This window comes from Micrasema longulum, unplaced genomic scaffold, assembly GCF_059751315.1.
Source record: "Micrasema longulum isolate JH-2025_06_02 unplaced genomic scaffold, ASM5975131v1 h1tg002168l, whole genome shotgun sequence".
Classification (NCBI taxonomy): domain Eukaryota; kingdom Metazoa; phylum Arthropoda; class Insecta; order Trichoptera; family Brachycentridae; genus Micrasema; species Micrasema longulum.
In genome coordinates this window covers 369,131-390,856 of record NW_028279333.1, presented here as the reverse complement: position 1 = coordinate 390,856, position 21,726 = coordinate 369,131, and the positions used below count along the sequence as shown (strand labels likewise).

General features: G+C 32.2%; 2 protein-coding genes across 2 annotated transcripts; one reads left to right on the top strand and one right to left on the bottom strand.

Moving 5' to 3' along the window:
• Positions 1-42: 42 nt before the first annotated feature.
• On the top strand, positions 43-10,224 carry LOC148272894 (importin-13-like). Its single transcript, XM_088239436.1, has 8 exons — positions 43-198; positions 2,410-2,571; positions 3,480-3,638; positions 4,413-4,550; positions 7,204-7,420; positions 8,160-8,297; positions 9,012-9,228; positions 9,975-10,224. The coding sequence occupies exons 1-8, from the start codon at positions 82-84 to the stop codon at positions 10,084-10,086; spliced, it is 1,260 nt and encodes a 419-aa protein (XP_088095562.1). The 5' UTR covers positions 43-81; the 3' UTR covers positions 10,087-10,224.
• Positions 10,225-17,443: 7,219 nt separating this feature from the next.
• On the bottom strand, positions 17,444-19,454 carry LOC148272893 (glucoside xylosyltransferase 1-like). Its single transcript, XM_088239441.1, has 4 exons — positions 19,117-19,454; positions 18,697-18,994; positions 18,414-18,606; positions 17,444-18,068 (listed from the first exon to the last, which is right to left on the bottom strand). Exons 1-4 carry the CDS (start codon positions 19,287-19,289, stop codon positions 17,587-17,589), a joined length of 1,146 nt encoding a protein of 381 aa, XP_088095567.1. The 5' UTR covers positions 19,290-19,454; the 3' UTR covers positions 17,444-17,586.
• Positions 19,455-21,726: the final 2,272 nt, after the last annotated feature.

Here is a 21,726-nt window from a genome sequence, read left to right as displayed (position 1 = left end):
ATTATTTAATCCTGTATTGTAAGACACCCTGTATCTGAGGGGGCCTACTAGCTGGTGGGTGGAGGCCTGCGCGTTGTGTGTATGGCCCTCAGTGTACCGGGAGCCGCTCCTCGCGCAGCCCTGGCGCTGCGGTCCTTGACAAGAGAATGCCGACCATTTCTAGCTGCACATGCTGTTACCTTGCTAACCGCAATACAAGTAACTAAATAGCTATTTAAACGATGATAAAAATAAGCATTGGAAGGGTATTTATTACTTTATTAATATAGATTGTGATACTTGCTCATGTGTGTCATAATGCAGATTTCGTAACTTTCAGATTAGCACTAATACTTAAATAATTCTTTAATATCGATTAAATGATGATATCGATAGTCAAGTCACCGTTAATTTCTTAATGGAATTGCATCTTCATAATATCCCCTCCCCTCCTACGTATAATACTGTATCTTAAAAATCGTAGATTTGGAGATTTTAATGTATACTATTGTACTAATCTTTGCGATAATATTTGTGGGACGAAGGAGATGACTGGAAGCGGCATAAGAAACATTGTGTTCTCTGGACTTATGACTGGGACTAACAAACACCTCCTTTGTGAGTGTTCTGATAGGGACCCCGAGTAGAGCCTTGAGTACATACTTTTGTGCTATTTCCAAGGTGTGCATAGCACTTTTGCTAGCTCCACCCCATGCAATTATTCCGTAATCTATAATGATTTGTCACATTGAGTATTTTACAGCTTATTATTTTTATATTTTCTTTTTGAGGTTATTTATATACAGTAAGAAAAGAATTGGTCCCAAAACGCTACCTTTAAGTACTCCAAATGTGATTCGTAATTGGTGACTCAAGATTCCATTTACTTGTATCATTTTAGTTCGATTTGTCAGATAGCTCCTTATCCACGCCAGTTTGGTGTCTTTTATATTTAATGTACTAAGTTTACTATATAATTTATCATGAGAAATGGTATCAAAAGCCTTACTTAAGTCTAAAAATATTCCAGTGCACTTTTTACCTATGTCCAGCTTTAAAATAATATGACTTGTCAATGCATTTAGCGCGTCAGAAGTTCCCATATTTTTGCGGAATCCAAACTGATTTCTTGGAAGAATATGACTTTTTTCCAGATAATTGGACAGTTTAGCTTTGAATATTTTTTCAATAATTTTGGAAAGGACATTGAGAAGTGATATTGATCTGTAGTTGCTTTCAGTTGTTTTTAATTCATGTTTAAAGATTGGAATGACTTAAGCTACTTTTGTTATGCATTGACCATGACCACAGAACATGAAAAAAACTGAAAAAAATGTAAAAGCCCCAGAAACAAGGATGTCATTCATAAACTACAAAATAAGTTATAAATTGTAACTTGATGCCGAGCAGGTACTTACCGAGTTCATAAATCTTAGATTTTTTGCATGCAATTTTAACCATATGTATGATGTCTACACTTCTTCGTAGATGAATAAATAAAGGTTCCAGCTCTTTAACTTCACAAACATCAATAGATAAAAGAATTGAAGAAATATAGATTTTAAAATATGGGCAGAATGGTGAATATTACACAGTGTGTAAAGTGGCCACATAAACTAGCCAATGACAGGTCATAAGCCCTGTAGATGCCTAGACTTCTATATTACCTTCTCTAAAATGTTCTTTATCTCTGTTGTAATATGTTGATATGTAAGATGAACCGAGTAAGTAAATAAGTTTGAACGGAGTTGTGGTCCCGTGGTAGTATTGTGGACTCACGGGCTAAAGGTCCGAGGTTCAAATCCCACTTCCACAACTCGATTTCCATTTTTCCTGCACAAGTTATTTCTGACTTTTAGGAAATGGTATGAAAATTTAAATATTTGGGTAATCAATAAGAACTCAAGTATTTCTCTTTTAATTAAAAAAAAAAAAAAGATACCTTTTTAATGTTGTTGGCGAAAACACCAATCAATGAATAGTAATAAAATAATAAGAATCCATAAATATACCTAGAATATGTCCATAACGGTTTGGGTAGGTAGGAAGAAATTGGCTTAAGGCAATATGCCCACCCTTATATGTTTATAAAATGTATATGTGTATAAATTGTTAAATAAATTAATCAGGTACTGACACTTAATAGTGTCATAAACGTAATCTGATCCTGACACCCAGTAGCATCAGTCCTAAGTTAGCCACCCGTTTAGATTTTATTGCTCAGGTTCTTATTTTGAAAATTATGTTATTAAACAATTGAAGAGTTTTTGCTCAATACGTTTCAATATTTTTGTTTGGTATACATGTGAATAAATGTATAGAGAAAACCATAAACTAAAATATCAATTAATGTTTCCTGATTACACCCGAGATCTCGCTATTTCTGCGATCGTGTATCTATGCTGCTTAATATAACTTGTAATATTCCAGGCGGGTCAGGCAGCCGGAGGTTGGGGAGGAACTGTGGCCGTGAAGGTGATGGAAGCAGCTGGTAGTGCAGCGGCCACCATTCCTCCCGACACAGCAGCCCCTCACGTGGCCGCACTTCTCTCTCCCCTTATAACTATATTGCAGAATACGCAGAGCTCACAGGTACTCCTTTGCATCAGTTAATCCATAGAAAATTGTAATAGTTTATTTTAGTAAAAAGGGTACAGTGTAAAATGAGGAATATTTTATTTTTTATCTAGATAAATACAAAAACAGAACTTTATATTTAATAAAAAAAGAAAATAATTGAGTATGCTGGTGTACATATGTATTTATGTATGTACATCTCCATTCATTAAAGAAAAAGCCAAACCTGTACCACTCCCACAAAATGCCAGTTGCTCTCAGTTGCTCTCGGAGCTCCGCTAAGGGTGGTGCGTTTGCTAAGGTTGGTGTGTTTTCTTGCGCTGTGAGTGTTAGGAAATGGTGATTTATTTCCGATTTCTGATATTGAATGCTTTTTCTGTGCTCAATGAGTATTTATTTTATCAAGTTTTCCAGTTCAATTTTTTTCTCCAAATAAACACAGGACAATATTCTCGATTGTATGAAAGAAATGATTTGACATTTGAGCATGTTTTCTTATTAATTATTGAAGGAATCAAAAGATGGCATTAATATTCTTGTTTTTTTATTTGTAAAACAAAGCGCCGCTTAACAATCACTAATAGTGACGCATTGTCAACTGAAGTAAAAAGTATGTGAACCCATTCATACACTTTTTTTGTGTTTAAAAAGAACTGTCGTGAGTAAGTAAAGCCGAAATTTGTAGATTTCTTCGACACTGCTGACCAACGGCGGCAGGCAGGAGTGTATGACGGAATAACTGAATATGCTCAATTGTGCACGCTAATTCTTCAAATAATTTCATGCATATTTTTTGTACTCAATATTATTAATATTTTTTATCGTAATATAGTAGGGTATATACTGTTTATTTGTCTATATGGAACAGATGCCACTGCTACATACAAAGTAACATAGTAAATGCACACAGTATGTGGTTTCAGTTATCAAAGAGCGAATTGGAAGAATGCAGCTGTTCCCTGCGTCAGGGGGCCGCATTACTCGGTGGGGTGTGTGGAGGGGGTGTTGGGGCAGCCCGAGTTCCCCTCTCCCTGCTGCTGCCCATCCTCCCTCACACTGCCAGACACTCTTCATTGGCTGAAGTAATTATTCAACATATATTATTAATATTTAAAGCATGAACTACATATGTCGTCAAACATTTTATTAAATATTTGTATACAACCACTTACTTACTTTTATATGTCTACCGGTTTCGAGACGTACCTGTCTCTTTGTCAGAACACCTATTAAACCAGCATGCAAAACCCACTATACCTAATCCTTCACCACAGTTGTTGCACAAAAATATAAAACCAACACCACATGTATTTTAATAAGCAACCCTTACATACACTGATTAGGTTATGAAAATATTTTATGTTGTGGAAGAAATAGTAGAAAAAAGAGAGGGAGGGGCGTCAGAAAAATAATGTTCCTTTGATCAATAATCAAACAACCTTTCGATGTAGCCCATTAAACGATGTTTCATTGTAATGGTCACCATATACCTATTAAACTCACGCCCCTTCCTTTATACCCTCCCTCTCTTTTTTCAACTATTTCTCCCACAACATAAAATATTTTCATAACCTAATCAGTGCATGGTTGCTTATTGACATGCATGTCGTGTTGGTTTTACATTTTTATGCAACAACTATGGTAAAAGTGTACAGTGGGTTTTGGATGTTGATTTGATTGGTGTCCTGACGAAGAGGCGGGTATGCCTCGAAACCTGTAGATATAAGAAAGTTGGAAAGTGGTCATATACAAATATTTAACAACATTTAGTTGTTCAACATATGGTTATACCAAACTCAAAACATGTCTTTTAGTAAATATGTATTATTTAAAAATAATCCCGTGTTTATTTACAGCCCCTGTTTGCTGTAATAAAATTAATAATTACAAATTTAATGGATGAATGCATTCCATTATTACCAGATCTCATTGGAATTTTAAATATTGGTCTGGAAGGCGAACCACATCCATCAGTCATTGATATAGCCAAACTGGTATGTGTTTTTCCACTACTGCCTATTATAGTTTTCTTTTAAAATTAAATTAAATTAAATTAAAATAACTAACTAACTATTGTACTATCAGATTTCAAACATTGACCTCTTATTCTATCCAAAAGTTGGAGAGTGGAATATTTCATTCCAAATGACAGTAAATTAAGGTGTAAGTACCTCAAATTAAAAATGACACATTTTCTTAATAAAGTGTATACAGTAAAACCCTTGTTTTAGATTTTTCAAGGAAGCAGAAAAAAAAGTGTTAAACTGACGGAAACACTAAAGTGAGGAAACGAAAAACTGCAGAAAAATTCTAAAAACAGTCATAATTGAGGATTATTCGTATTACCTATAATTTCATTAAAAATATTTTGTATTTTTTTCAATCAATACCACAATGTGTTTTTTTTATTGAATTTAAAAAAAAAAGTGTTTAAATAATTTTATATAGGTACTTAACCTTAAAACAAGAAAAAAAATGAATTTGCATAATTTTATAACATACATGAATCCATTTTATACATACAATGATTTTTTCCCTAAATATTGGGAAATTTTGTTTATATGGTATCACTTTTTTTTAGTATGGCACCACAGAATTTAAACTGTCATTTACATCGCCGCAAAACTGTTTCACACTTTTATGATAACTGTTTAAACCATAGAATTAAGAATAGTCCAGAAGGAGCGTAGAATCATATTTGAATACATCGGAATGTGTCCGAAAAACCCCCTACTTTCGCCGCGCGTATGCGTGAAGCCGCCGCGTTATGTTGCCAGATCGCGAAAAATATTATTATAACACAAATGTAAGAAAATTTTAATTTTTAAATCAACCCATTTGTTAACTTTTCTAAAATTTTACTGTACAAGCGGAAACGTTGATTGACACAACAGAGTAGATAAATAAAGAGTCATTTAATTATAGTAATTGAATTAATGAACTTTGAACTTAAAAAATAAAACTAATTTTATTTTACGTAAAACTGATATTTTTATGTCATGTCAAATAATATTTGATGTTTTAAAGATAATTTCGGTCAAATGTCCACCACGATATTGTTTAATCCGAGAGGTCCAATTTTCATTAGTTTTCTCATTAGATGAGCAAAGTGCTAGTGCATGATTTGAAAGTTAAACTAAATTCTCAGATTGATACCAAGGTGCCTTGATAAAAAGAGAAAGAAATTGAAAGTTTATGCCCCGCCCAAAAGAAAACCATTTTAATTATTTCCGAGAGAAAAATATCAACGATTTTTTTCGAATGAAGAGTCCAGTATAACTTTTTACCTTTTTCCTCATTCCTATAAATAATACCTTTTTAATAAGAACATATCAATACAGTCTACCCGATAGTTTTAATTTTCCCTTTGTTGAGTAAGCTTTTTGTAATATTGCCTTTAAGAAACAGAACTAATCGTTAGAGTTTTACATTTAGATTAATGACCTTTTGTGTCATAAAAATGTTTCTCCTCAATATGCATTGAGCAAATTATGCTTTGCTCTGTTGGTTTCCGTAACTCATCTTGCCGTACTCTTTGTAATTTTTTTATCCACTCTGTTTTCCTTCTTTCATCAGCAGGGAAGCTAAAATTCCACTAAATCAATTAAAGCCAATGTTCTTTTTAATAAAAAGTAGCGTAAAAAAATTGACTACCCTGCATCACTAACAAAATATTTATTTTGTTTTCTTTGACAATCTGACAGGTGGAAAAATAATAAAAATTTTGAGTAATGCATTTGGTACTTACACATGCATTTGCTACTTACACATGAAATGTGATCCCATCCTGTTTTTTGTTGATCCCAGCAGCATTTATACACTTTTAAATGACACAACACGGCATAGTTAAATTCAAATCGGGAGTTGCGTACTGAGCGACGTCTACAAAGAAACTAATGGGTCTAAGAGTTTAGTCGCTTTTTATTTGATGCGCGTATGCGGTTTCTGGACTTAATTCTATGGTTTAAACAATCTTCAACTTAACAACTTAAATAATATTTCTATTGACAAATTTTTTAACTTTTTGCATCGTAATTTATTTATGTAAATATTTTATTCTTCCCAAACATGCATCAACCGTATGTCACAATTTAGATGTCAAAATTAGACACTTAAACAGAATGGTCAATGAACCTACTTTGAATTTAGTTTGAGACAACAATTTACACATTTTTTTTATTTACCTTAATTTTATTCACTATTTTGGGAAAACGCGGCAGTGCGCGGCTCGGCGTCTTTTGATAGACAGAATGAGTATCGAAAAATTTTCAACGTAAATCCCGGGTTATGAAAAACGTAAAAAACGTTAATTGGGGGAATATTTGAATGAGAATGTATGGAAAAATATGTGACTTAAACATTTCGGCATAAAAAGCAGGAAAACGTAAAATTGAAGAATGTAAAAATGAGGTTTTACTGTACTAATTGTTTTATGAGAACAATACTGTCACTAAGTATGTAATATAGTACATTTAATATAATTTATTATTACCTGTTTTTGCAAACATACATTTAATATAAATTTACTCCTGAGATTCGACTTGCGTCAATGTTGTTAAAACCAATATAAATAATAGTGAATTGTGATCTAAGCGAAGACGAATATATAATAATGTCATTTATTTTAGATATGCAATATTATTTTAGATATCGCTTATGTTCCCTGATGTCTATGGATCAGTATTGAGTCTTGCAGCCGAGGCGGTCGTTAGGGAATGCCAATCTGGGCTGACGCGAGGCCGCTCACTTTCGGAACTGTCACCGCTTCTAGACTCCCTGTTCTCAGCTTTAGCTGCAGCTTCAGCTAAAAAACCCCAACTTCTAGATCACATGCATTACCAATTGCAAAATATTATACAATTAGGTAACGTCTTATTTTCTCATTGGTATTCTTCTTATCTAACATATAACTTTAATTGGAAAAAATGTACCTATTATATTGTGTATATAATATTTTTTTAAACTTAAAGTGAGAAAATATGAAAAAACAAATATGAGCCAATATCACAATGACTGTGATATTAACTCTGGACCGGATAAATGGTTGAGGTTCCGATTGCCAATAAAATTATATTTATATTGTTCTCTGTTTTTTCCTACATATTAGTTTTAGTATTTTTACCTATACTTGTGTAGATAATTAAAATTTTACACAGCACCGAGTGCATCAAACACAGAAAAATATGCAATCAAAACATTAATCTTTTAAAAGTATGTATGTACATACATATATATTTATTCCTTCCCACAATCAGTATTTGCTGCTTTCAAACAGATTTTGTAGAATGTATGATTTTTTTTCATAAGAAATTGAATCCTCACTATATATTGATACCCCATTCCGAAGATATGGCTTCCATTAAAATTTTGCATTCTAAAGAGTGTAGTAATTCAGTTATACTACCAGTGATTAAAGTATTATGGTAAAACATAATATGGTGAATTCCTTAGATATCACTTTAAGTTGAATTCTCACTCTGAAACAAAATGTAATAGGAATTTGTATAAATTATTATTATTTAATAATAAACTGTGTTTGAATTATGTATGTATTGTCTTTGTGGAAAGAATAATTAAGTAATAGATGAAATAATGTTATACAGGAATTATGGCCATCAGTTTACCGGAGCAAGGACCTTGTAGATCCGGCTGCTTCTTTCTGGCTCAACTGGCCAGAGTTCGTCCTGTGCACCTTCTCCCACAAGCTCCCACCCTCGTTCAGCGCACCGTGCACTGCATAGGTCAGATAGCTTATCTGTAAACATAATGACTAAATGTACCTATTTTGATGCAAGTTTATGTATATGAGCCGTATGTCTTAAATACGTATGTTTTTTAAAAACTTCGTTATAATTTTTTTAATCCTGTAAGAGTTATATTATCATTACAGATTGATTCATTAAAATACTATGAATAAATTTGCATAGATAATGGTTTCATTTTCAAAATAATGAAAAAAAATATACCATTAAAATTGATGTATCTTTTTTTCAAAATCCTTTGAAGGATTCGGCAGCACTTTTGAGTTAAAAATAAACATAAATTGTCACATGACTCTAATTGAGTGTATTTTGTATTTTTTTGGTACTACAACAGGCCAGGAGGCCCAATTACAGTGGTGAATTACAGTACAGAACACCCAAGCTTGAGAAAAAAGATATTTAATTTTTGTATTCTCACCAGGAATAGAATCCAAAACCTTCTATGCATGTGTCAAACGTCTTAGCCATTACACTACACTGCCGAAGTGTAGCAAGAATGGTTTATTTTCAAAATTCCACCTAAAAAATCATTACTCCTATGGTTATGATGATAATAGAAGTAACAAACTGTTTTTACAACTGATTTGCTTAGACTTATAAAATGAACTTGGAATATTATGTAATATATTTATGGACTCAAAGATCAAGCGGTCTAATATAAAAATAATTGAAAACCAAAAATTTATCAAACAGGTGTTCTAACTCCAAGATCTCACATAGACCCATTTGCTGAAGTTCTGTTGGGTCTGGGAAAGGCGCAGTGGGACGAGACTACTTCCGGGGAGTCAGAGGCCCTCCGGGGCCCAGCCCAGTTGTCTGCCTGGCTAAAGGACGCTCTGCAGCATCCCGGATTTCCCTCTGATCATGCCACACTACAAGTCAAGGACAAGTTCATAAAGGCTGTCATTAAGTAAACTACATTGCAATTTATTTTAGCATAAATGATACAAAGAAAGATATCTTAACAGATACAAATGTGTTCACTTCAATCAAAAGTCCAAATGCTGAGCTATATTCTTTTCTCAAAAGAATCTATCTTGATATAAAAATCTCTGGAGGGTTGTATCCGGAATTTCGGAATGTTTTTGTGTTTTTGAAAATGTTTTATCAACAGACACGATTTTTATTTTTATTTGTTAATAGACAATTAAATTAAGACACAATTATTTTGAAAATATTTTTCAGTGCTATGATTTTTCAATGTTTTGTATTTTTGAAATTACTCCGCATGTGACGTCTCAAGCTCTCTTCTGCTTCTTCTCGGTCAGTTCTGCCAATTGGTCCGCTGAATTACCGTAAACCGAAAGTCTTTTACAACTCTATTAAAATGTTTTTTATTATTTTTTCGTACATTTTCAAGAAACTTTGCCTTACTCAAATTTTTACCGGGCTTAAGAAAACATTTTTTGTTTCCTATTTCTTTTAGGGCTGAAGTTCCTCATTAGACCATTTTACTTGATCCATCGTTATAAACCCTGCAAATTGTTGGTTTTTTTTTTTCACCTAAATGCTATGTCAAAATTTCGTGGGACTTTAGTTTTTATAAAAAATACCATACAGCTTTTGCCAAATATTGCAGTTTATTCATGTTTTCTTTAAATATTTTTTTTTAAAGTAAAATCTTCACAAAGATAACATTTTTGGTTTAATTTTCAGAAATTATGGACACAAGAGGCGGTTAGTTGAAGCCATTAGAGAATTCGCTCTTGCATGCAGAGGGCTCCTAGGAGAGTATGGGAAGATGACACAAGCCACAAATTTATTTTAGGTCTTATTTTCTCCACCTCTTCACATTGTAAGAGGCTTGACCTATGGACTGTATTCTGCATGTGTACCTTGCCAAACCAATTAACTAAAAAAAATCAATTAATTTATTTTTGAATTAAAAGATTTGAAGGTAAACTATTAACTATGTAGTATTTATTTGCTCCAATAAATTATACCAAGTTGACTTGGTCATCTGTCGGCTTTACCGTTGAATGGTTCTTATTTTGAATCAGAAAACCCTCCACTGTAGTGAGTGCCGAACACACAATATTTTTAAAGTTTGATCTAAGGACGACCTAATTATACTATGGAATGTAATTTAAAGTGATTTAAGTTTGTAAATTGTGTTTGTATGATAGTATGTATGTATGTAGAAAATGAGTAGTAAATAAGTAGGAACAAAGTGTCTGATTCAATATTTTTTTTACAAATTTATGTACATTTCTATTCTCATGCTTTTAAAAATGTGTTACATACTATTTATGATTTAGACAAAATTTTTGTGTTTCAAAAATCAAAATGTTTTACATTAAAAATTCTAATTATAGAAATGATCTAAAAATCAATGAATAGTTGGACGGTTCTGGCTCTTGAATATATTGGCAATGTAGAACAATGTGTCCCCTTTAAGAGTCGGAGAAACATATGTATCTCAATTTTGTCTACTTTACAGTAGAGGTCAAGAACAGGTTTAAAAAGTTTTAAAAATTTAACTTATTTTCAAACAGACATTTCAAAATTCAGTTGTTAGTTTTAAAAAAATGTGTTTCTAATAAATAATACATAGGTAAAATTTTTACTACTTTTTAAAACTGATTTTGGTCTCTTTTGTAAAGTAAGCAAAATCATGTTACGTTTCTCCTGACTCTTAGGGGTCGAATGGTTAGTGGCGAAAACACTACAAAGGTTTTAAAAAATACGTCAAATATCTTAACCTTTACACGCTTGTGCGCCGCGTGCAATAAAGGGAGCCTACTGCCCAAGCATTTTTTGTGAAATATTCGCGCGACTTGCGACCTATGCACAGCTGTTTTAAAAATAGTTATATCTCTAAAATTAGTCATAGGTAAAATAAAAAGCATTATCAAAATGAAATATTGTTTATAATTTAAAAAGCTTTATTTGTTATTTTTTACATTTTATAGTAATTACACACAAAGTTAAAGAATAAAAACATAAAAAAATGAAAATATTAAATTTAAACATTTTTCTTCGTATGCCAAATTTTGAAACATTTTACTCATATACCTAATTTACATTTTTGGCATGGCATTTAAATATAGCCTTAAAATTCTATTATTATTTGAGCATATGCGACACCTAAGCTTGCTCTTATGTTTTTCCGGACAATGTTCCGAATGTTTCATTCCCAATCGCAAAATAGATTCTGTCATGGACTTCGTTGGAATATTTGCCTTTTTAATTCCAACACGTTCTACTAATTCACGTACCAACATCAAACGGAACGCCCTGTGATATTCAGTATTCCCTAATTATTATGTATATGGGTAAGCTAATATTCATATTTTGAATACTATTTTCATAAATCGGTGTAATCCGATAGTGAAATGCACCATAATACGTACGGGACTGTTGGGCATTGAATAACTCAAATTTGCAGTCCCGTACGGGAACACTGGGCGTGTAAAGGTTAATTTAATGCAAGGTTGTGCTATACTTTATAATTTTTATAGCAAATTTATATACTATTTTGTAGAAATCCAATCTTGAGATTTTGCATCACTCTTAAAAAATTGGGCATATTTAATATTGTTTACGTATTTATTAAAAAATGAATATGTATTATTGAGTTTCTAATGACTAAACCATGTAAAATATATCATACAATTTATTAAGATTTAAAACTAATAGGCAGGAAAAAATGGAAAGTAAAATTGTTACAAAATCAATGTCATTATGATATCTTAAAGGAGTGCGGATACTATCCGTGGTTGTACCCGTCTGACTTCATACTGGGAAAGCTTGGCTACAATAGTTTGGAGAAAAGAAGAAATGCATACTTGCTTATGTATTTTTTCCGATTAATCTGTGGTATAACGATCAACATAGGTTTAATGGAGAGTATTTTTCTTCATGTTCCTAATGGACTACCTTAGACATAGGGCAGCAGGTATCGACATCTTTCATATTAGTGAACAAAGGTTCAGAGAGGATAGCATCCTTTTTCTATAATTGCTGGGTATTTTTATTTAACCATATTTGTGTATTTAAATTTTAGTATTAATTTTTTTGTGTTATGTATGCATTGAAATATTTTTGTAATGTACATAAACGTTTATAAAAGAAATTAATTTAAAAAATTGAAATTGAAATCTGAATACACACATACTGATCATCTAAGAATAGTTTTATTTATTATTTTGATTTTAAAATGTATTTGACTGAATTTACAATATGACTTTTTTCGTTAGGTTTTGTAAAAAAATATAAAATTTCTAACAGTACAGTACAGTTTATGATTGTTGTAAAAAATGCGTATTCAGGTTTGGTCCGGGAAAAAAAAGCCAAGAGTAAAAAAACAACTTTTAAAAACATTTCATATTTTGTGGTATGATACAATATCATTTCATGATTTTATATAGTATACATACTTCCAAATTCATTGTTTATTGTAACTTAACTGCTCGATTGCCGGAGTGCAGATCTCAGCTATCAATTTCAGTAACCGTTGAGTGCTGGAACCGTAGATCTGTGCTTCAAAATATTCAAACCGAATCCTCTTTATTTTCCTTGTCATTGTGGGACTCTAAGCCTTAAAATGTATTTTTATTACTTCTTTTTGGATAAATGAATTAATACCATCCATCAAACAACGCAATCGCAATTTTAACATTTATTGCTTTTTGATTATGCGAAACTAATGTTTTTTTCAGAAAAACAAAAATAAATGTAGGTATTCTTTCATTGTTTGTATTTAGGGATAGATTTAAGTAACAAAATCACCACCATTTTCAGATTTCAATATTTTTATTCAAATAAAGTGACAGTTCATGGAATAAATTAAACGTGGGCTTTTTTATAAAAAGTATTCAACAGTTAATACATTGTTTATGTCAGTTTATTGAAAATTTTATAAAGATTTTAGAAATATATAATACTTCATATGATAGAACAAAATTACGATTTTTACAAATAAATTAGTACAGTACAGATTGGTTGAAAATCAATACCATAGACTAAGGAAGTTGCTCATTTTATTAAGTATTTGTATAAATACCGTATTGTTTTTACTGCTAATTTGATAGCCTGTATATCCTAAATTGGTTTTTATTGAAAAAAAATGCAGGGCCATCACAGTCTTTTGAGTTCTGTCGGTAAACTGTATGGGAAAATTATAATCGAGAAAGTAAGAAAGGTGACGAAAGACAAACAGATAGACACAGATCAAATTTTTGCGCTGCGAATGCTAACGGAAAAGTTTTTGGCAAAAAGTCAAAAACTATTCTGCGCATTTGTCGATTTGCAAAAAGCGTATGATAAAGTAAATAGAATGAAATTGTGGGGCGTGTTGGAAAAGTATGGAGTAAACAATAAACTTATACGTGCAGTATCGTCTCTCTATGAGGACAGTTCAGCGTGTATAAGAGTTAATGGGGGATTTACATCTTGGTTTGCGATCTCAAAAGGCGTGAAACAGGGATGTGTAATGTCACCATGGTTGTTTAATCTATACATGGACAACTGTATGAAAGAGATAGAATGTATAAGTATTGGAGCAAAAATGGATAATTTTTCAGTAAGCTGCTTGTTGTATGCTGACGATGCAGTTCTGTTACCAAGCAGCAAGGCTGATTTGCAGCAAATAGTCTCTAGAATGTATGATGTATGCCTGGAGAGCAAATTGGCGATAAACGAAAGTAAGTCAAAAGTGATGGTATTTGAAAGGGATAGTGAGGTTACTGACTGCATAATAAATGTAAACAACGAATGTCTCGAGCAAGTAGAAGAATTTGTGTATTTGGGAAGCATGTTTTCAAGAGATGGAAGAGTAAAAAAAGATGTTGAAAGAAGAGTGAATGCGGGCAACAAAATGAACAGAGCACTAAGCACAGTAATTTCTAATAAAAATATGTCAATCGAAGCTAAACTGGCAGTGCACAACGGAGTTTTAGTCCCAACACTTATGTATGGAAGTGAAACATGGAACTGGCAGAGGAAAGATGAAAGCCGAGTGAACGCGGTTGAAATGCGATCTCTTAGACGAATGTGTGGGAAATCAATGTATGACAGGATTACGAATGATGAAATCAGGCGAGAGTGTAAATCTGAGACAAGTATAATTGATAAGATTAAGAAAGGGTCTCTGAGATGGTTTGGTCACATAGAACGAATGGACGACGAGAGAATGGTAAAACAAGTATATATGGCAAAAATGAACGGCAACGTTAGACGAGGACGACCAAGGAAGACGTGGCATGATCAGATAAACCAAAATCTTAAGTCTGGTCATGTCAAAAGCAGACAGAACCGAAGGGCATGTATGACAAGATGTATGAATGTGGAAGAGGCTAGGATTGTATGCCAGGATAGACGTGTGTGGCGGTCCATTCTCTCTGCCTACCCCTACGGAGAAATGGCGTGATGGTTGTAGTAGTAGTAGTAAGACAAATAACAAAACTTTGGTTATCACTCTAAGAATTTTGTGTTATAATCTCATATAGACATTATTACAGAGTTAAAAGCGTGTAAATATACAGAAATATACATTTAAGTCTTAGCCTCCCTATATTTTATATAAATATATATATAATATAGGGAGGCTAATCGAGAATTGCGATCCATCGGCGATTATGTTCAGTTTTTACAATTCCAAAAAAAAATTTAAAAATCGGCACGCGCAGGCAAAATGATCGGCAGTTGGTGTACATTTTGCGTCCCGCTAGTCTATGGTATTATAACGTATACATTTATGGCTAGGCGGATGGTATTACAACACATATAAATATATATATATTTACGCTTGAAAGCGGGGTTTAGACCTCAGACCTCTGATCTAGAGTTTGCGACACTATCACAAACCACAACCTGGTTAACCTTTAACCTTTTGAGTGAAAAAACTCCCTCGAATCACGGTGTGGTAACCTAAGGTTACCTTAGGTAACCTGAGGTTAGAGAAATGATAGCCCGATAATCACCGTCTCTACATCTTGTCAAAATTATATGTGAGTCTTGCTAAGAGTGATTTAATTAGAAAACATCTCTTTCTCTCAAGTTAATGTTTTATATATTTATCTCAGGGAACTCGATATTTTGTCATTTTCGGAGATCCCAATAGACAAAATATTTAATTAAAAATTATCTAACATACCTAAATAAGTGATTTATTTTTTTTCTTATGTGTTAAGGTTTACTGGAGATAACAAAAAAATGTGGTAATATTCGTAGTTGTCGCCAAGATATTGATTAATTATTTTGCAATTTGCAACACTAGTTACTTCGCAGGAACGGGCGGGTGAAAAATATACAACATTCAAATATATGATTACATATTTGGAATGTGTTGATGGTTTTAAGATTTCTGAAATGAATATTGCGCTTGCTGTATGAAAGCTTGATCTGAAAGTTTTAACATTCAGTTAAAGATTAGTGCACAACCAAGTCAGGCCAACCTCCGTAACGCTGTAGATCGAGAAAAAATATCGGTACCACAATTGATTTTGCGAATGCGGTGGGAAATTTGATATGCAGAATAAATTAATCAATGTATTCATAAAAGAGTTTAAATTAAATTGTTTTTTTTAAACCTATTTACTTAAAACCTACATATGCAAGAATTTAAATTTTAGATGGCACTTCTGAAATTGTTCTCTCATGCTACATTGTTAATGTATGTAACAATTAAGTTGCGCATAGCTGTGTAAAATTCTATAAAAATAAACATATTTAAAATTATTAGAATATTGATCAGGTTGACTGCCGCTGCTTTTAGTAAAATATTTTACTAAAAGCAGCGGCAAATGTTAGTAAACAGATATAACAATAATATAATAAACAATTTGCCACGACAGTTACCGGTGGAATATTGACAAATAAAAATGACATACGGTTAAAGTACATAAATGTGCGATTGACAAACCGCACACTACCTAAGGTGATAAGTCACACACAAACGCATGATCGGCAGTCAACCTGTTAATTAATTCTATATTACAGATTGTAGTATTTTCCAAATTAAGAATGAGTTTTTTACTTCTATGATGCAAATTATGTATTGTGAAAAATAGAGATGAATACATAACACAAATGTGATTTTTAAAATTAGGATAAAAATTGGTTGAGAAGTATCAAAGAGTTAATTGAATCATTACATTAACAGGTTATTTTACTACTATATACAGTACATGAGCCTTATATTTGTACATTATAAATAAAAGTAAATAATTTATAAAAATGAAATTATTTAAGTACACATGGTTACAATATTTGTGTCAAACATAAAATTAATAATACTACCTATGTACTAATACAATACTTCAGTTAATTTTACTATCTACTACAGCATTAATAATAACAACTTAAGGTTGTTTGCCAAACAATATTTTTGTATAAACAGAGAAAATATGTAAAAGGAAAAAAGGCTACACAGACGTTCATTAGAAGAGTTGTCGACCATTTATTTACCGAGTGCTTCAACTGTCTAAATATGAGTAATCTAGGTCAGCGACATAAGTATTTTAATAAGTCAGCATATTTACATTCATAAATAAAACTTACACACAATATAAGGAATAAATTAGTATTTACATTTAGTGAACACACTCATCTCAGAAGAAAAAACAATTAGTTTAGACAAAGGTAATTTCAGAGCTTTAGTGTTCAAATGTTTACATAACTAGTTTTTAAGACAACAGAACGTTTGAACACTTTACAGTTTGCAAAACAATACCCAACTTCTATCGAAGGTGTATACTGATCATGTTGAATATTCCCTTTATTTATGTGAAGTAGTAAAATTGTATTATTATTATATTACACACACTGAGGAATGAGTACATTTTATTATTCACTTGTTAAAGTATAACTTGTATAAATATTTATATTAACTAGTATTTGTAATTCATAATAATTATAGATTAATACATATCATCCTTTAAGTAACAATATTGCGGTAATTTTTTTTATTTTTACAAGACGGCGATAAAAACTGCTTATTTTATTGAATTGAAGAGAAATTAGACTTGGATTTTTAATAGACAACAGTTTATGGTAATTTAGTTGAGCTTTTTCAATAAAATAAGCAGTTTTTTCATTGTCTTGTAAAAATAACAAAAATGTCTTACACAGTGTTGTTACATAAGGGATTCATATTTCTATACATCATTTTACAATTTCAAGTGTTTTTTTTTATTGAAAAAGACAAAACCATCGGTGCCTCGAGTTATAAATTAATGAGTTTTTCTTATAAAATGCGTGTGGATACAATTTAAGTTAGAATATACAGAAGTATCACTTTAAGTAGAAATAAATATTAAGAAGAGTCTTAAGAGATGGAGATCTCGAATTTATCTTTTTCAAGTAATTTTGTTGGGATTTTTGTGAAAACATTAAGCATTTTACCACAATTAGATTCAGAAGCTGATTTGAGGTTTTCCAATAAGGGTTCAAGGAATTTTTTGACTGGATCTGTACCGAGCTGATAATCTCTGGCAGCTTTGTGGACAGCGCTGAAGGCGGGTTGTTTGGAGAAATGGAAAGCACTCCGACTTCCATGCAGTACCCTGGCTCCTTCCTTAGCTGCTACGGGGCATGCGGAGCCATACGTACACTGGTCAGGGCGGTAGTTGGCATCACAGTTCAGCAGGAATAGCTTATCGGAATGATAATGGAATATAATGTTGATGATGTCTTGATCTCCCCAAGTGAGTTGAGTCTTCCACTGCCGATATACGCTGGTCACGTATTCTCCCCATTTGAATGATCGCATTCGTGTCAAGTTCATCAACATAACACCGGAATTCACCCCTAAAGATAAATTATACGTTTTTAGATAAATGGTGTAGAGTTTAATTAGATAAATTTAAGATATTAATACAATTGTAATAATACATATTCTATAAGTTGGGGGTTGCAGTTTTAAAAATAACTTGGGAATTTTGCATATCAAGGGTTGATTAATGTGATACGTCACTCACTTAAAAAGGAGGTGGATTAATGCTGTTAGCGAGCAAAATATTGGATATGTTTGGCTGATTCTATATTTCACATAAAATGCACTTTTATTACCTCTATTATGCAGAGTAAACTAGTTTAATGACAGTTTATTGTTTCTGCATAAAAGTTAAATAATGTAAATAAAATTAATCTTACCTAATTTCCCATAGTAAGGATGTTTTGCAAATCTACTGTACCAAGAGACATTAGGATCTTCGTGTTCAAATGCAAGAGCGGCAATTTGAGAGGAGTTGAACTCTCTAAAATGTCTCCATAAAGACTCCACAGGACTTAAAAATAGTGTATCTGTATCCACATAAATCAAAGAATCGATGTTTGGAAGTAATGCCTAAAAACAGTAGCGTGAAACATTAAAAATACAATAAAAGCAGTAACCATAATATAAACTTATAATATGGTGTGAATATAATCCACTTACAGGTAAAAATAGTCTTTGAGATGCACAAGGTTTGAATAATTTACGCCATGCATCAGCATCCTTCTCTGGAAAATTTAATTTCAAAACATCAAACTGAAAGGATCCATTGAGAATTTGCTGCCATTCGATGAGCTTCTCCTTAAAGTCCAGTATTAGTTCATCATCGGCTATTATTACAAAACGTAACCGAGATTTCATAGAAAACAAGAGACATGATTTCAGTAAGGTTAATGTTTCCTGCAATCTTTCTCCGCAAGCGACAACAGCCACAACCATTTCTTCTGTTGGTTTATAATTTCTGAAAAATACAGGAGCGATCATGTATAGATGGATCACAGATAAATATAAAATATGTGCAACTTTGTAGTCAAAAGCCATTATTTGGTATTGATAAAAAAACAAAAAATATATTATATATACCTTTCGGGGTAATACTCCATTGAAATTGGGCGGATTGAAACATCGTGAACAACCTTCGGGCTCTCATAGGATCCGAAAAGACTATAGATGTATTTAAAAATGAAATAGTAAATGTAAATTAAAAAGAGACCTAACAGAATTTTGCCAACATTGTTTCTTCTCATGGATATCATGATTTTGTCATTTTTAAATAAATTGGCGTGGTTTATTTTAAACTTAAAGGCGTGAATTAAGACATCTGATAAGCAATATCACTGGCCGGTATCCGTTATTTGTTGTCGGTTGTCAGCGATTTTTCACTTTTCACGCTATCTAAATTTTGACGTTTGTCAAAACATAACAATGTTACCATTCTTCAAAATAAACTATGAATGACAATATTGACTATATTCTGACCACGATTTTTAGATTGTAGTAGCAATTATAAATAGATGATACACTATAAGAACATAAAAATATTGATTTGGATAGTAGTTTTATAAAAAAAAAACTCAAGCAGGTATCTATATTGAAAATAACTTTAATTCGGAGAGTTCACATTCTGATAATAAATAAAACATTGGAATGAGTGTTGGTCTGCTTATTTACTTAAATTTAATGTAAATAATATGTTAGGTATTCCTAAAAATATGGTAAGCTTTGATAAATAATCATGTCTCTGTGTCCAGTTCAGCTTGATGCAGAATACACTTATATGTGTGAAATAGAACCAGAACCAGAACCCTAGACAAGTGTTGTTGACTTGATAGTTGCTTTCGGGTAAAAATCCTGAATGAAGAAATCGAGTGGAAATAAGTTCGCTTTGTTGTGTAGTGACTGGCGCGTTCGCTTACTATTTTTGGTTTCCTGAGTTCGATTCCTGGCTGAGTGGACGTGAAATATTGATTTTAATGGTTTTTCGAATCGCAATATTTCAATGTAACTAAAAGGGGAATGATGATGATGATGATGATGATGATGATGATATTATACACAGATACAATGTAGGTAAGTGTTTCTATAACGGTTCACCGTAGGGCGTATTTTATTAATTTACATCTTTTTTGCTATTTTTCTCCAGCCTTGGTGTTCTGTAATTGGGCCTCCTAGCCTGCTGTGATGAAAAACAATCAGTAGAATTCCGCTTGTCTAAATTCCGGTCATTTGGATTGCCAAATATCCAAACCGTTATCAGGAACCGCTCTTGCGGCCGTAGATAACACCTTTTTTTCTACTGCCGCGAGAGCGTTTGGAATACCATCCCAGGAAATATAAAATTAAAGACAAGTTTTAAATTGAAATTTAATTGCGTAATTTATTTTGTTGGATATGTTTAAAAATACGTTTTCAATGTACTTTTAATTCCACTATATATATATATCGCAATAAAATCTGACTATTATTAACCCAGATAATTGGAGTTTTATTGTATAAAATAAATTGGTTAACACATTTTTGTATAATCTAAATACCTACTTAATTTTTAACTCTCATATCATGAATGTAGGTAACATTATTTGCAATATGCAAATACTACCTAATTAACAGTTTGTTGCGACCTTGTTTTTTTAGTAATTTTGCATCAGAAGTAAGTCGCTCTAATTCTTTTTTAGTGAAGGAAAGTGTTTACCTCCTTATAATTTTTCATTAATTATATTTTTACTGTATTTTATTTTACTGTCTGAAAACAGATTACCAATTCAAAGGTTTCGGAAAGGAAACTACGATCATTAGATCGTTATTATTAAAGTGATAAGTTATCTCAAACGAACTGCATTTAACAGTTCTTCCGCTTATTGTTGGAGGATACCGTCTCCAGACTTCATGATTTAATTGATGAAATGATTGTAACACACATTCCTCTTGACACGCGTAATCGCAAACGATCATTTCCCACTTAGTTTAGCGACTCTTTGTTAAAAAATAAAGTTCATGTCAAATGGAAAAAGTTTGGTAAACTTTTCGATTACGACGAGTGTGCTATGTTGTGTCATCGGCAAAAATTACTTCAGGAAAATTGCTTTAAAAAAAAAGTTGTATCTATATAAAATAACATCGAATCCAACCTCAAGCAACTCTGGTTACACATAAAAGAACGTCGAGGTGGCTCTGCTTACTCTTTTAATCTTTCGAGTATAAATATCAGAAATATGACAGAGAGCAATCTATTTGTCAAGGGTTCAATGATTTATTTAGTCCTGCTTCAACAAACCTTCCACTTCGTATTCCGTAGAACATTTTGCACCGCCATATTGTAATGACGGCTGTTTAATATATAAAATCTTAACTACCTACTTAAAAGGGAGGTTGGCAAGATCTTGTCAATACTAGAAGACAACTCGACGTAAATGGAAGTGCTGGAAGTAACGGAGTACCTCCATAATTTATTGTAAAATGTGCGAAATCGCCATGTATCCCTCTCAACATAGTAATTAATTTATCTCTCAAGCAAGGATATTTCCCCCTAAAATGGAAAGAACCTCATATCTCACCAATCCACAAAAATGTTCGAAAAATAACAATTCTATATATTGAGGTATTTCTGTACTAATACTTTTAGTAAAGTGTGCGAAAAAATGGTTTATTCTTGTATTTATTCAATCGTAGTTAAAGTAACACCTTCTGAACAAC

Excerpts from the sequence above, each read along its gene's own strand:
- LOC148272894 (XM_088239436.1), top strand. The coding sequence starts at position 82 with ATGGCCCTCAGTGTACCGGGAGCCGCTCCTCGCGCAGCCCTGGCGCTG. Across the intron at positions 7,421-8,159 it reads GCAAAATATTATACAATTAG|GAATTATGGCCATCAGTTTA; the intron begins GTAACGTCTTAT and ends AATGTTATACAG. Across the intron at positions 9,229-9,974 it reads TTCATAAAGGCTGTCATTAA|AAATTATGGACACAAGAGGC; the intron begins GTAAACTACATT and ends TTTAATTTTCAG.
- LOC148272893 (XM_088239441.1), bottom strand. The coding sequence starts at position 19,289 with ATGATATCCATGAGAAGAAACAATGTTGGCAAAATTCTGTTAGGTCTC. Across the intron at positions 18,995-19,116 it reads ATGGAGTATTACCCCGAAAG|AAATTATAAACCAACAGAAG; the intron begins GTATATATAATA and ends TGTATTTTTCAG. Across the intron at positions 18,069-18,413 it reads TCCTTACTATGGGAAATTAG|GGGTGAATTCCGGTGTTATG; the intron begins GTAAGATTAATT and ends ATTTATCTTTAG.